This window comes from Caloenas nicobarica, chromosome 1, assembly GCF_036013445.1.
Source record: "Caloenas nicobarica isolate bCalNic1 chromosome 1, bCalNic1.hap1, whole genome shotgun sequence".
Classification (NCBI taxonomy): Eukaryota; Metazoa; Chordata; class Aves; order Columbiformes; family Columbidae; genus Caloenas; species Caloenas nicobarica.
Window position 1 is genome coordinate 23,093,743 of NC_088245.1, and position 14,863 is coordinate 23,108,605.

Here is a 14,863-nt window from a genome sequence, read left to right on the forward strand (position 1 = left end):
GTGTTCAGTGATGTAGTCTGAAATCCTGACCTCATTAAAATCAGTGGGATTTCTCTAGATGTCAATGGGGGCACAACATTGTTCCTATTTAGTTTGGTCCAGATAGAGATCATCTTAATGTTGGACCTCAGCTCAAGTAAAATGTTGGAAAGGGAATACTGGATGTTCAGCTGGTTTCCTAACAGAATACATTGTGATCTTTTTGCTTAAGAAATCAGCTACCTTTTCATAAGAGTAATTTAGTGTTAGAAATTATCTGGAAGGCATGTTAGGTATATAGTAAGTCTAGAAAAAAAGTGAATTCTACTGGAGAAATAATCAGTTTACTATCCAAATGAATTGAATGTGCTTGTGCTGCAACAGCTGAAGAGCGTGCTTAAATTCAGGAGCCCTGATTACTCCATTGTCATAAATGGAACCTCTCCGTGAGTGTAAGTAGTTCTTGCACTTCTGTAGACTGGAACAGAATGATACAGCAAAACAGAAAATACAGTGTGTTATGGATCAAATCTGTTTCTGGATGTCATGCAATGTGAAGGTAAATACAAATTACTGGTGGGAATCTGAACACCAAGCCAAGTTTAGTTCCCCCGATTTGGCTTTTGCTCTGCTGGTATCATCAGTTTCCTGGCTTGTAGTACAATGCAGCCAGATGTTCAAATTCACAGAAGGCCAAGAATTACTCCCTTACAGAATATCAAAAGTAAAACCTAGGCAATGTAACTCATATTCAAAAGTAAATACACTGTGTGACAGGTATAAAACTGCTGAACTAAATGGTATTTCTCACTGTTTCTTTCAGAAGTACCTCAGCTGCAGGGCAAAATATAAGGACAGAAGCTATTGACCTCTTAGCATCAGGACCAGAGATACTACCCTACACTTCGCCATCAATTAAGAGCAATTGAAAACCACCTCTCAGAAAAGCTGATCAACCCATGACATCAGTGGACATCTTTTGTAAAACACATTTTATGTACTTCTACTGAGATCCTTTTTCTACCTGCCGCATGGTTCTGTATTACTTACTGGGCACTGATGGTAGCCTCCAGAAAGTGCAACTCCAAATGGTCAGCCCCATCCTTTAGCAAGAAGAAAACCTGGATACTGGATAGCAACAAAGTCTTCAGAGAAGATGGTATACAGAGGAAAACAATTAGTTTCATGCCATTGTTTCTTCCTGTTAACAGCCAAATGCTACTGGATACTCACCCTGATGCAAAGAACTCATGGCCAGGAGTACGCTCACTCCATCCGACTGGATGGGGACATCATCTTGGGAGGACTGTTCCCTGTCCATGCAAAAGGGGATAGAGGGGTGCCTTGTGGGGAGCTCAAGAAAGAGAAAGGGATCCACAGACTAGAGGCAATGCTGTATGCAATTGATCAGATTAATAAAGACCCTGATCTTCTTACCAATATCACCTTAGGTGTCCGGATCCTTGATACATGTTCCAGGGACACTTATGCATTGGAGCAATCCTTAACGTTTGTGCAAGCATTGATAGAAAAAGATGGTTCAGATGTGAAGTGTGCAAATGGTGACCCACCTATTTTCACTAAGCCAGACAAGATATCAGGTGTGATAGGTGCTGCAGCAAGTTCTGTGTCCATTATGGTTGCAAATATTTTAAGACTTTTTAAGGTAAGGAGCATTTGCTATCTTTCTTTTAAATTTCAAACACAATGAAATAAGTGGGGTGATTGTGTTGTGTTACTTTCAAAAAAGAAATGACTTTTTGGATTCAGAAATCTGAAATGACTGGTTTGCCCTTTAAAAGCAAAGAAAAAAAAAAGAAAAAAGCAACAATTGCAGACCCTAGTTTAAGGTGCTGAATGCTGCCTTTGAAGTGCTGAGCAACCAGAGCACATTTTAATTCTTTAGGGATTTGTATCCTTATTTTTTTACTACTCACATTTTCTCTGTATTGAGCATTTATGCTCGTCAAGCCTAGGTTAAGATTGATTTCCCAGATTTCCATGAGAATGAAATATAAGTTTTAAACACAAATCAATATGTAGGAAGTTCAGATAATTTCCCTAAATGGGAAGATATGCCAGTAACAATCTAGTGCTATTGATGTGCATGTCTAGCCAAATGAAGTGTACTGAAATATCTTTGAAATCTTAACCTCCTCCATATTTTTTACAAGATAATATTTTTTTGCAGACTTTGTTGTCACTTTGTGAGAGATTACCTTCGGACAACATTTCTACTGGCATTTCCTTCCGTGTACTTTATTAGGCTCTGGCATTATAAATAATGGAAAAGTAAACTTGCCACTTTTAAACTTGCTAAATTGGATGGGAAGATGAACACATTCTAATCAATCAACTTAGCTGGAATAGATCAGGCAGCAGACATTTAATTTTGAATCCTGTGCAATGGCAAACAGATGATGGTAAGCTCAGCACTTTTTCTACACATGGAACAGCTGTAACTTTTGTCTGAATCTACTACTGTCCTACTGCTCCCTGTTATCCAGACTCCTTCCTTCCATTCAGAAATTTTACCTTATGTCCTACAACTTCTCAACTACCAAAGACCACTTAAGGACCGTTTCTTTTTCTTTGGTGGAAAAGACTCTAGTGATGTTAAATATTACTGTTATGTATTTTGCAAAGTGTTGCACTTGTCTTCTGAGTGTTGTAACTGAGAGACTAATTAGAAGTAGGGAAAGAATTGCTTTATTTTTTGAAGGTTTCTCAAATTGGCAAAGAGTGTTTCGGTCATTTAAAGAAAGATTTTTGTCCTTCCATGAAGGGCATAATGATGGATTTACAGTCCAGTGGAGGGGCAAAACATCTACTGGGTTGTGGTCAGGTGTTCATTACATTTTCAAAACTGATCCCTGGCTGCACTTGCTGCACAGGTTTGAGAGTAGTGGACTTGTTCAAGCAGTATGTTTTAGTTGTGAAAATCAAGTACACAAAACTGAGCTAAGCCTTAAAAATGTTTTATATGGAGAGCTACTCTGGAGCTATGCCTGGTGGGGGAGGCCTGTCTCTCCTGGGAACAACCATGCATGCCGTGGGAGGTGTCTGTTTTTAATTTCACATCCTTTTTTGAAGTTGTGTTACCCTATTAAATAATGCATAGTTCTGAAGGAATGATAGATGGAATGGTCACTTTAATACCCATCATAATGCAGGGCCACATAGACTACCGCTTACAGCCAGCTTTGAGTTGAATACAGTGCCGTAGACCGATTTAAGAAACTAAGCCCTGTCAGACATGCATTAACTGTGAATTAAGAGCAGCAAGAGGGAAAGAGGCCTATGAATTGTCTAAGATAGCGGCAATTTGTCTTCTGAAACCATGACAGCTACCTCCTGATTTCCATTATGCAATAAGATTGCAAATAACGTTCTACTGCAGTCTTAATCAATAGAGGATCATGTGATATCCCCTCTGGGGAAAGATCTTATTTACCCATTTAATTGATGTAACACAGCTGCTGGCAAAAGGAGGAGACATCTCTTTTAGTTTTAATTATAGATCCTGCACAAATATTCTTAATAATGTAAAAATGACAAATTATACCCTTTAATGTCTGATGTTGGACCTGCATCTGAAGTCTGCTTTTATACCTTCCTCTCAGTAGTAGATCTGTTATGTCCACATGAGTAAAGGCTTCTGGATAAGGCCCTCATTTAGCAGTACTGTAGAAACTATTCACAATGGTTATAGTCAAGAGGATTAGGAAATTAAGGGCCATTTGCCAGAAATATATAAGTATAATCCAGTTTGGGTTGTACTCAGACAAAAGACATGGGCTGGGATTCTCAGCTGATGCATCCCCACAGCTCTGCAGCTGAGAAGCGAGACCTTGGTCCATGCTCACCAAGGCTCCAGGTATTAAATTTTGTTCACTGTATCTTGGCATATGTCAGGGCTGTGCACTCAGGTGGTGTGAATGCTTCTACTTTCATTGAAACCAGTGATCACCCTCATGCAATGCCTGACTCCATTATATCCAGGATGAGTGTGATTCATCCATAGTTCTGTCTAACAGTTCTGTTCAGCAAGTTGAACCTGTGATTTGAAGTTCAGTATTGCTTTAATATCTACTTTGAAGTTCCTAAATGTCAGGACTACATATTTTTTAAGAACATTGTCATCCAGTGAAATTTTAATCTATGATGAAATTGTGAGAAGTATATCACTCAAGGTGAATACACAAACAAAGATAGCCTGAGAAATAGTGTGCTCAGCAGTTCAGATTTTCATGCTGCTATTTTTCTTTTCCTTGCCATTTTTTTCCTTTCTTTTATTGATTTTACAACACAAGCCATACAGGTCAATAGGCCTATCCGATGATCTAGTGGGTAGCATAAACTGATTGATAGTCATGGTATCCTTTTATCTAAGTGTTTTCATGAGAAGAGGGGAGGGAGGGCACCAAGGAAACTGACCTTGATCTACAGCCTTTCTCCTGGTCAAATGGCTCACCTTGAATTTTTCTCTGTCCTCTCTCCTTTTGTGAATTTCCAGGCATACCTCTTAGTAGGTGATTTTCTGCCTTTAGTAGGTCCAAAACATTATGGCCCAAATTCAGATAGCCTAAATTTCACCTGTTGATGGTTTTAGACCTTTCAGGTGCACTTTACAAACAGGAAACACTTGCTGAGTGAATTAACTCTTTGAAAGTGGACCTGTTATTCCTTGATCTAAGGAGACTGCTTTTTGCCTTATGTTACTCTGCTGCTTGATGCAAAAAAATTGTGTGAAACAGTTGCTTATTAATCTTTCAGGACTTGGAGGTGGTCTTGCTGAAAATATAGTGGTAAAAAGGAGAGGACCTTCAGAGGTGAGCACAGAAGGACTGTGCTGGGTAGTAACACAATATAGTTACCCACTCAAACAGATTGTCTCCAGTTGAAGCCGTTGGCTTGTCATATTATTGTAGTTTTATAATTTTACTGTTGTTTTTGTCAGAAAGCATCAGGAGTGGGCTGCTTCGCAAGGGAAATTGAGATGAGTTGAGGGGATGGCAAGGCAAGAAGGCAGTGGTCTCACGAACAGGAGAACAGCCTCACCTAACTGAGAAGGACAAAACAGTTCCATCCATTTAACCAAGTTCAGCCAATGGTCCAGTGACGGCCAGACAAGTCCATAGTAGTGAGGCAGGTTGATGGTCAACCAGGAAGTCGGGTCAGCAAGGCAAGGTTGTGATCAGCAAGGTACATGGCCAGGAGAATAGCTCAAGCAGGAGCCCAGGGCAAGGGTCAGAGCTGAAATGCTGGTGCTCAGTAAACAAGGTAGGCAGACGTCCTGATGCAGTTTCTCATTACTCTTCCTCACAGCTGTTTTCCTGAGCTGAGCCAAGGTCAAACATCTGCACCGTATTGGAGATGACCTTGAACACATGGAGCCAAATCTAGGGCTGGGGAAGGGAGGATGTTGTAACTCTGTAACAGCTCACTTCATGTATTCACTTGCTCACTTGTCTGTATTCGAAGCTTCTACTTGTGTAATGTTTGAATAACTCATATCAATGGTTAAAATCTGCTGGAAAAATGAGAGACAGTAGTTTATGCTAGTGTCCTCCCATCTAAAAACCTCCCTCTATTTCTGAACTTCTTGGTACACTCCATCTGTCACCTTCACACATCTTCTAGCCAATGTCACACTGGGAGCAGCCTAGGGATGATGGTTTGCATGTGAATTGAGATGAGTGGACGGTATGCTTGATGAGTTACAGTTTTAAGCTTTTATGTATATATTTATATACATGTGTATAAAGCCAAAATATTAATTGGCAGTTTTATTCTTTTTCTTGCCTTGCTTTGCCTTGCCTTGCCTTCTGTTTTCTTCTCTTTTCCGAAGACTAAATGACTTATTTCCTCTTTTTCGTCAAATTCCCTTGCTGCGCAACTGTAATCCACTTTCATAGCTGCTGTCTGGAGGGACTAATATTCACTTCATGCGCATTTGCCTTATGCGTTTCATACTCACTTACCTCTTCAAAAGTACATACGACAATATGGAGTTACTCTTTCAACTTTATGTGCAACCATTTGAAATGCGAGGGATAGTTTCTTTCAGTAAATCTAGAAGTGAATGCATTAGTTCCCTAAGCATTTTGTTTATCTGCTTTGATTGTTTCCTTGCCTCATTTTGGGTTTTAGCATATATTTTTGGCTGACAGTCTTGTGCAGCTACCAGGGCTGTATCTAGATGCTGCTTTTTTAGGCTCAGTTGCAGGTCTTTTTTTTTCTGGCTGCCATTTGGTGCTCTTACTGCCTTGTGATCCAGACCTGCACAAAACAGCAGACGAGCCTCCTAGAAATGAGGGCATTGCCATTGTACAGAGCTGAACCTCACTGAACTTCATAAATGCAGGGCTATGTATTTAATTGTGACAACAGAGTGCACCTCATGATTAAAGGGAATATGATGTAAATAACATGCAATAATATTTTGCCACGTGATTTCAGAGAGCACATACATACTTTTGTGAGGCAACCTGAACTATACACAGATCCTGATTCTATATCTACAGAAATTTTTCCACCTCGTGAGCATTACTGACTTCAGAGGCTCCAGAGGGACGCAGGAGTCAGTCTCTTGAATATCTGCCTGCAGGGCCTCTTTACCATATACTTAATAAGAAGTGAAGAACAAGCTTGAGAGTTTTATCCTACATATTGGCATTCATCAACAAAAGAGTGTGCTGCAATCATTAAAACATATCAATTTTCTCTTCACTGTGTCATGCTGCATTTGTCCATAATATTTTCTGCTGCATAGCATTTGAAAATTGAAATGATTTTTTTTGATGGCTAAAACATATGTGGAAAATCTTGTGTGGTGTGAAGAAAAATTGTTAGTAGGGAGAAGACGACTGAAACATTTTGAAATCAGCTCTTAAGATTAACAGATTTGTTTTACTTTTGTTCTAGATAATATTTTCACTTTCTGAATAATTTTTAATTATAAAGGGAACACATCGCCAATACATCCCATTTAATTTTACAATGTTTTTTGTAGCTTATTATGAGCACATATCTGTTTAGTGCCTGAGCATCTTGTCTTATTATTGGCTGGAAAATACCATTATAAAAATGTTTTTTTAGTAATTTGACTTCTTTTACATAGGCACAACATTCATATCTCTTTATATTTCCATGGTAATAGATACTTGATTATAAAAAAAAGCTCTTTTAATCCAGCCATGATTCTTCTGTCAGTAGCAGGTTAAATGTGTTATGGTTAAGAGAGGCAAATGCCAGGTCAACACCAAGATAAAATTATAGGTAAAACAAATACTTTGAAAGCATCAATAATGAACCAGTTGGGAAATATTTTAGTTGCAGCTAGAGGAAACAATAGGTTTTCAGATTCTGTGAAAACTGCTAGGACTGATTAGCATCAAATTTTATTTGTGCTAAGCTGCTTGAGGCAAGGGAGTACAAAAGCAACTTGATGCATTCATTTAGTATTTTACAGTGTATTAGTTCCTTAAATATTTCTCTAAAGATTTAATATTTTTAGTTTTCTCCCATTCTTGGATGGTGCTATAACTGGTTAGAGCAAAGGGGCAACCTGATTTTCTGTATTATTTTCTATGCTCTTCATTGATTTGTTACAAGGCTTGAGAAGCATCTCTTGACCTTTTTGTGCTTCACTTTTGTCATTTTAATTTGCTTGTATTTAACAATTTCACAGGAACAACTGGGAGCTTGATTAGTGTTTGTTAAAGGTTTGAGATGTCTCCCCTGTTTTTGCAGGAAAGTTGAAGCCGTCTAAAATGTTGAGGGTTTTATGTCATTCCATAACCACAGCATGTGAGCACCTTACAAAGAGAATGTAACAATTAAAGACCAACAGTCTGATTTTCCCCAAGGGCATTTGGGAATATATATATAAATATATGTGTACACACACGTATCTTTCCCTCACATGAAGGAAACAGCTTATGCAGAGAGAATTATTTCCTCCTTTCACGGCTGAAGTTTTTCTGAGTTCTTACTACTGCATTAGGGTTGTTTGTTACAGAGGCCCCTGAGTTATTTATTAAAAAGTACCTTTATTAGTACAGATATCAGTCATAATGTCACAAATGAGAATGCCAAAAGGCTGAGAGGAGTCTAGCAGTTCAGCAAGGGCTCACTCACACACTGAAACACAAACTCTGCAGTAGGCTTTTTTAAAGATCTTGTGTTCATATTAATAGGAAGCACTTTTTATGTCTCTGCTAGTAAACAAAATGTACCTGGCATAGTTCTCTGGCACCGAGGACAGCTGACACAGGCAATCCACATCCGTATCATAAATTCCTCTGTTCCCTCAAATCATGGGGCTACATGCGGACTACTGGGAGGGAATGATTCCTGGCCCATGCTGACTTCTGAAGACTGTCTGGAAATGGTGAGGCTGCTGGCTGTCACAGGTTGTGGCTGAGCTACGGACCGTCCTGACAGTTCAGCGGTGGAGGCAGCTGAGCTGTGGCTGAGGGATTTGCTCTGAAATTATGTGATTTATCAGCATAGATGTCACTGCTGGTTTCTCGGGATAGAGCTCCTCCGCTCCTCCGTCACACTAAAACGAAGCCAAGATGCTGCAAGGATCATTGATGCTGTTTCAATGTTTTAGTACAGTAATGTTAGTTTTATTAGCCACAATGAGAACTAAATTAAGACTTATTTTTTTTTTTCCCTGGTGGATAATGGTTTCAGTACAGTGACAGCTGTGCCACAGTCTTGCATTCTGACTGTTATCAGAAACCAGGCACTATTGTGTGTTACAGCCAACTGGTAGATTTTGTGGGTTTGTGTATTTCCATCCTCACTATTTTCCCTAAAGAACATTGTGCTTTTAGGATTAAACTGGTTCAGAGTGCTTAAATGTATATCCTTGTGTTTGATAGCATTTATCAGAGAAAAACAGTCAGCCGAACGAAAGTCCTACTGAAGGACGCTAATTCCACATGAATGAATTAAATAGCCAAGAGGAAAATGCTCCTCTGGGCTGGGATCTACATATGCTCCCAGATCAGAAAAGCAAGATATTATGTCCCCTGTCCTTCTGACAGGACAATTAAGCATTTAAGTCAAGCCTTAAATTGGGAGGCTGTTTGCCCTTGGCTGCCTGTGTCCTCACCAGAGAGAGTAAAATTCTTTTGGAGGGACACTGGATCAGGTCTATGAGTGTGGATGCATCTTTCACATTTACAAAAATAGAATGGGTTGCATTGTCACCAGACAAAACCTCTTCTCAATGAAAGGCTTTAGAAGCCTTGCATGGAAGTCATAGGTGGCTCTGTACACATTTATGAGAAGATTTTAAACACAATCAAGGTTGGTGCCAGTTTCTTGATTCCTTCCTCACTTTCCTGTAGGATGAATCCCAGTCATCTCCTTTTCTCTTCCATGTCCCCTGTGCCCTTTTTCTCTCTCTTGTTGTCTTAAGAAAAACTACATTTGGACCACAGTTTTTATTATTTTTCAAGCAAGTATTTCATTCCACAGTCTCTGAACGATTTTTTTCAGATATGTTGAATAAGCCAGGCTCTGAGTTGGTCTCAGTTTCTGTGGGGCTATGAGGATGAGTGGGTCAGCAGAAGGAAGAACTGGAGTTTGGGTGAATTATGAGTGGGACCTATCTATGGGTATAACAGGAAATAAGGAAAATGCTTATTGAGGGTGAGCCCTAAAGAGAAAACGGTCTCTCTTCTTTACCTCACTGTAGGATTCCTTGTCTAGTGCTTCAGATACATACCTAGCTCTAACTCTTCTCTGAAATAAATTATTTCTGATAGCAATGCTGAGATATGGCATAGTATTACAAGAGCTCTCTTCCTATTGTATTTCTTTCACAGCTTGAGACTGTGCAACAGGAGCAAAAGTGATTTCTCTGAGCTGGAATAATTCATATTTCGAGTTTTGGCTTATGTTCTTTCATAGCAGGTGCCTCCAGCATTTAGTTGTGTAGCAGCAGTATTTGTAGAGGCAGAATCAGGATCTTTATTTCTTCTTCACTGATACATTTATGCACATGGCTCTTCTGTAAACTTAAAAGTAGCAAAAGGGCGATAGCCCATTTTGGGTATCATGCTACAAAAAGCTCCTAAAAACTTCCATTAGCTTTTTACTTTGACAGTGGCTCTGTCACATTTAAAATGCCATTACAGCCTTCTCCCAGGCTGGGCAAAATTTTGCCAAGCAACTCCATTGCATTATGGTAGCACTGATCCCCTATGGTGATTGTTACTCTTACTCAGATTCTTTTGTTTTTTGTTCATAAAGTCCTTTGAAATGTTAAGGTATTAGTGAAAAGTTATCACCAGAGTTATACTTAGACTATTCATTAGAGAAACATTTCAAAGAGTTTATGGATCCTGCAATAGTTCTTCAGGCCTGACATTTCCAAAACAAAGCCCAGGAAAAGAGCTGAAGAAAGGGCTGCCTTTCTTGCCATTCTTATTTCTTCTCCTCGTGCCATGAGTATGCTTTGGTTTTATCAATAGTGCTGAAGCACAGAAAATCCATGTCCAGAAGAGCTGACTTCCTTGAGGGCTGTCACCTAGACAAGGACTCACCAGTCCAGAAGGTGTGCTGTATGACGCAGGTGAAGCCACAGGAGGTCTGGAGACTTGCCCATTCGGATGCTGTGTGAAAGGATTATTAAGTGAAATGGAGCGTGGACTAAAATGTTGAAATGCACTGCTGTATAAGACAATACATACTGGCTAATAATAGAAAGGAGGGAATATACAATGGCTTTATGTATGCTTCTGCACATGTGTATTTGCTATGTTATTATATTACCATACACTCATTGGCTTTGGACTACATAGTCTAAACAATCTTCCCATACAGTATTGTGGGAGTATTTTGGTAACGTGAGACGAGGAGCTTATTTATCATTAGGAGCAGCACAAAAAGTCCTGGGGACTCAGAGGATGCTCATCCCTGTGGTGTCTGGGACCAAACAAAAACATGTCCTGCAGAAAGAGATGAACAGCCTGGTATCATACACTGAGTGGAACATGTGAAGGCCTGGGAATCCCAAGATTGAAGAAGGCTTCATGCAGGGGCAAGTCTTGTTTTCTGATTCAGATATCTGGCTTCTGCCCAGTTCAGGAGCACTAGATGAGTAGCATAAGTGACTACATTCTGTAGCCAGCTGGATAGAACCTGCTTGTTGAATTCTGCTTACTCAAAAGGGAAATGGAGTCTGATTTTTGTGTCACTTTTAGTCTTGTTCAAATGAGGAAGAATCCCTGAGAGAGCAATGTATTCCAGGGAAGCCAGTGAATTATACCACTGAAAAACTGGATTTATCCTGAGGCAAATAATGTCCTTTGTCCATGCAATATTGCATCCCGTTGGCACTACTGTCAGTAGGCTTTCTGTTCCAGTACAGGAGTTCAACAGGTGTGTAGCAACAGCAGATGTGGGTCCTGAATTATTGCTTCGTAGTGGTTTCAGAAATGACCATGCTGATGCTCTTTTGGTCTCATTCTGCAAAGAGATATGTTCAATTTGAAGAGAGATGATTTGTTTCTGTGGGACAGCACTGATCTTGGGGGACATAGCAATCTGACCTCCACAAACACATCTCTTCAGAGCAGCTTTTTTAATATGGACCATCTACAAATATAACACCCCCAATTCTACTGATACATAGGAGTTAGTAGAGCGTCTATAGCTAGGATATTGTTTCAGGAGGCAAAATATAGGCTGATTATTAGAAAAAAATGTTGCCAAGAAGTACTCTGTTGTACATTGTCTGAAGGTTCATCCAGTTGTGTGAGATAAGAGACATGCCAAATTTCTTACTTTTTAGTTTTCTGAAAATTAGATTGGATAGAAGTATTAAAATATACTTTTTCGTATGTGTGGGAAAACTAGGTAAAGTATCCAGTGTTTTTCACTCCTAACTTTGATGGTTCTGTTTGCAATCCTTTGCATAACAAAGCACAGGATTTAAAAGTTACCAGCTGCTATATTTACTTTGCAAAGTGTGAAGAAAATATGTATTGTCCTGAGGATTAAAGGGCTGATTCTCTTTGTGTTCAGTTCAGGCAGAACTGAAGTGTTTGTAATGAAAGTAAAAGCTATTAGAAAGCATGAAACGTAAGAGAAAAAAATTCTTTATGCCTTCTTTGTTGGACAGGATTGGATGATGCCCTTTGAAAGTTTAAGTGTAAACATTTATCTTATTAAGCAGCATCCCTTTTTTTGTGTGTGTTACAAAAAATTCCACTTGCAAAACCTAAATGCAGTTGGAGCTGTTGTTTCAGCCTCCTGGGAACTGTTTTGCCAAATATCTTCCAAACAGCAAAAACTTATCATCTGTGAGCTAGTTCACATCTCCAGTACCAACAGAACAGCATTTTGGAAAACTGGATATATATGGTATTTGAGACAAGATGTACTGCAGAGAAAGAATAATATCTGTAGGGCAGGTATTGGGGAGTGGAATATGGGAGGGTAGCTGTGCTGCATACGGGAGGATGAAAATCTTGTAGCTGGAACAGATGCTGAGAGTGCCCTGTGACTCAAGGTATGATTTCCTGCCGTTCCTGCCAAGTTTGAATGCTTGTGGTTTTTTTTCTCTTCTCTCTCTGCTTATTTCTATTTTTAGGCTGAATAGCAAAGGACTTGTGCTTCAGGAATGAATATTCACTGTTCAAGTTACACTTATTTTATTGCATCTTTGTTTATACATCAAATAATTTTTGATGCTGCCATGCAGGAGAGAATGAGAGTAAAGATGTAAAAACCTTATGAAAACGGAGGGTATTTTTGGGATGGGTCACATAATCACTCGGCTCAACGGCAAGCTGCAAAGCTTTGTCTGAGTGTGACAGACTGCCCTTGCTGTGTAGTAGTGCCTGCTGAAGCCTTACATCCTTTGTCTTGCTCCACCACAGATTTTCTCTGTGACCTTGGGCAAGTCACGCAGAAGCGAATCCTCAGCCTGGCAGCTGATGCCGGTGGAGCTGGGTGCCCAAGTGGCTCTGGAGGATGGAAGTCCAGGCTCTGCTTCCCTGGTTATAGCACTTCTGTGCCTCAAGGGATTTGTGAATATAAAGGCTCCTCGATAATCAGATATAAGAGTGAGGGGTGGAGGCATATAAGTACCTCATATAGCTAGTTCTTAATGAGGGATTCCTTATATCCTCTTACATAGTTCCTTCCCGTGGGTTTTGCTATGAAAGGGGATTATTCAACCCACTGTATGATTTAAATATGCAAGTCATCAGTCTCTGGAGCAAGTGGTGAAACCTGCCTGACCTGCAATGAGAAGCTGTACATCCTCCTTGGGAAACCATGACAGTCTAAGTCAGGTCTAGAGTCAGGAAAAAATATTTTGATTATTGCCCAGTAAAATTAAACTTGTTAAAACTCATTTCTGTAGTCTATATTGGAGTGATTGGGAAAAAGAAATGTCTGCCATTATTACGACAAAGCATGAAATTAAGTAGGGCAGGATAAAAGCAAGTTAAGACAGGTGTGTGCAAATGTATGTTCGATTTAGCTGAGTGGACTATTTTTTGTTCTTAAATGCTTGAGAAGAGTGACAGTCAAATCAGTTTTGTGATAGACTTGTTAGCTGACAATTATTCCAGTTTATTTCTTGGTATTGAGGAACCCTTTTTTGGTTTCATTTTTCATGCTGATTTCATTAAAATTTTGTTTGCTTATCTCTAGCTTAAGTAAAAATCCCTATGAATAGTGCAAATTCTGGCAGCTGTGTGGCAAACAACTGCTTCATCTATTTACCAGGGGTGGATCAGGGGCTAAGAGGGCCTTCCACATCTTTTAGAAAAGGTGATTCTTATTTTTAAATTTTCTCCTTTTCTGTTGTTTTTAATATACTTAAAGCAATAATGCAATATTGTGAGGAAGGCTATGCAAATAATTAATCAGTTTGACAGGTGAACAGAAAATAAACATTCATTTTAATCTGAACCGAAATGAACACGTTGAATTGGGACTTTGGGGTTGTTTTTTCTTTCTTTTTTTTTTTTTTTTTTAGGCGAGGTCTCCAAAATGTTTTGTTTTGTGCTAAATGCTCTTATATTCCATGTGGAAAAAAATAATTCTCTTTTGGAAATGTTATAGTTATTAAAAAAAAAAGTCTTGGGTACCATTCATCAAGCGGTGGTGCCTCTCTTCTTATCACATTGTATTTACTCATGACCTATACAAGGCTCTTGGGCAAATTTTTCCTTTTGGATTCAGATCAGGGAATCAAATTTAGTTAGGAGATGGGACAGCTCAACTCCAGTCCCCACAATATCAGACAACACTGCTTCAGAGTAAAATTAAGAGTTCTGGTCACAAAGTTTGAGAACCCTGCAGAAGTAGGAATGCTGGGACACTGTATAATTTAGCTACCCTGACCACCCCCCCAGTGACTTTTCTTTCTGCCAGTCTTCTGTGTGCAGGACTTTCCCTGGAGAGCTCTAATCTCAGAACTCTTTCTCAAAACTGGCCTGCAATTGTGCATCTGCTTCTTTGAAAACTCCTTCCCGCTCTTCTCCTTCTGAACAGCTGCATGCAAGTTAATGCTGCTGTTGCCAGATGCTGTCTATTCACTGCTGATAAGCTTTCACAATGGGAATGTTTTATTTCATCTCTGCTAAAATTCATTAAATATTCATTAGAGCAATGATTTGAACTTACCTGTCCCTGTTCCTTGCTGAATACTGTACTATACAGTGAATTACTCTCAGGCGGGTCCAATGGAAGCTTAATTGTTTATGAAAACATGAACAGCTTCAGCAGGAGAGACTTTCATGTCCAAAACCCCTATAACTCAATGGTTAATTGTTCCCAGATGAGTAGTCTAACCACTAGACTATTACGTATAATACAGGCAACTACTACAGCCTCATTTTTCCTT

General features: G+C 39.4%; 1 protein-coding gene across 1 annotated transcript in view; it reads left to right on the top strand.

Annotated features, from left to right (window-relative positions):
* The first annotated feature begins 1,135 nt into the window (after window positions 1-1,135).
* GRM8 (glutamate metabotropic receptor 8) overlaps window positions 1,136-14,863 on the top strand; it is a 332,753-nt gene continuing 319,025 nt past the window's right edge. The window contains exon 1 of the mRNA XM_065629770.1: window positions 1,136-1,645. Within this exon, the coding sequence (XP_065485842.1) occupies window positions 1,136-1,645 (510 nt within the window). The remainder of the gene's footprint in view (window positions 1,646-14,863) is intronic.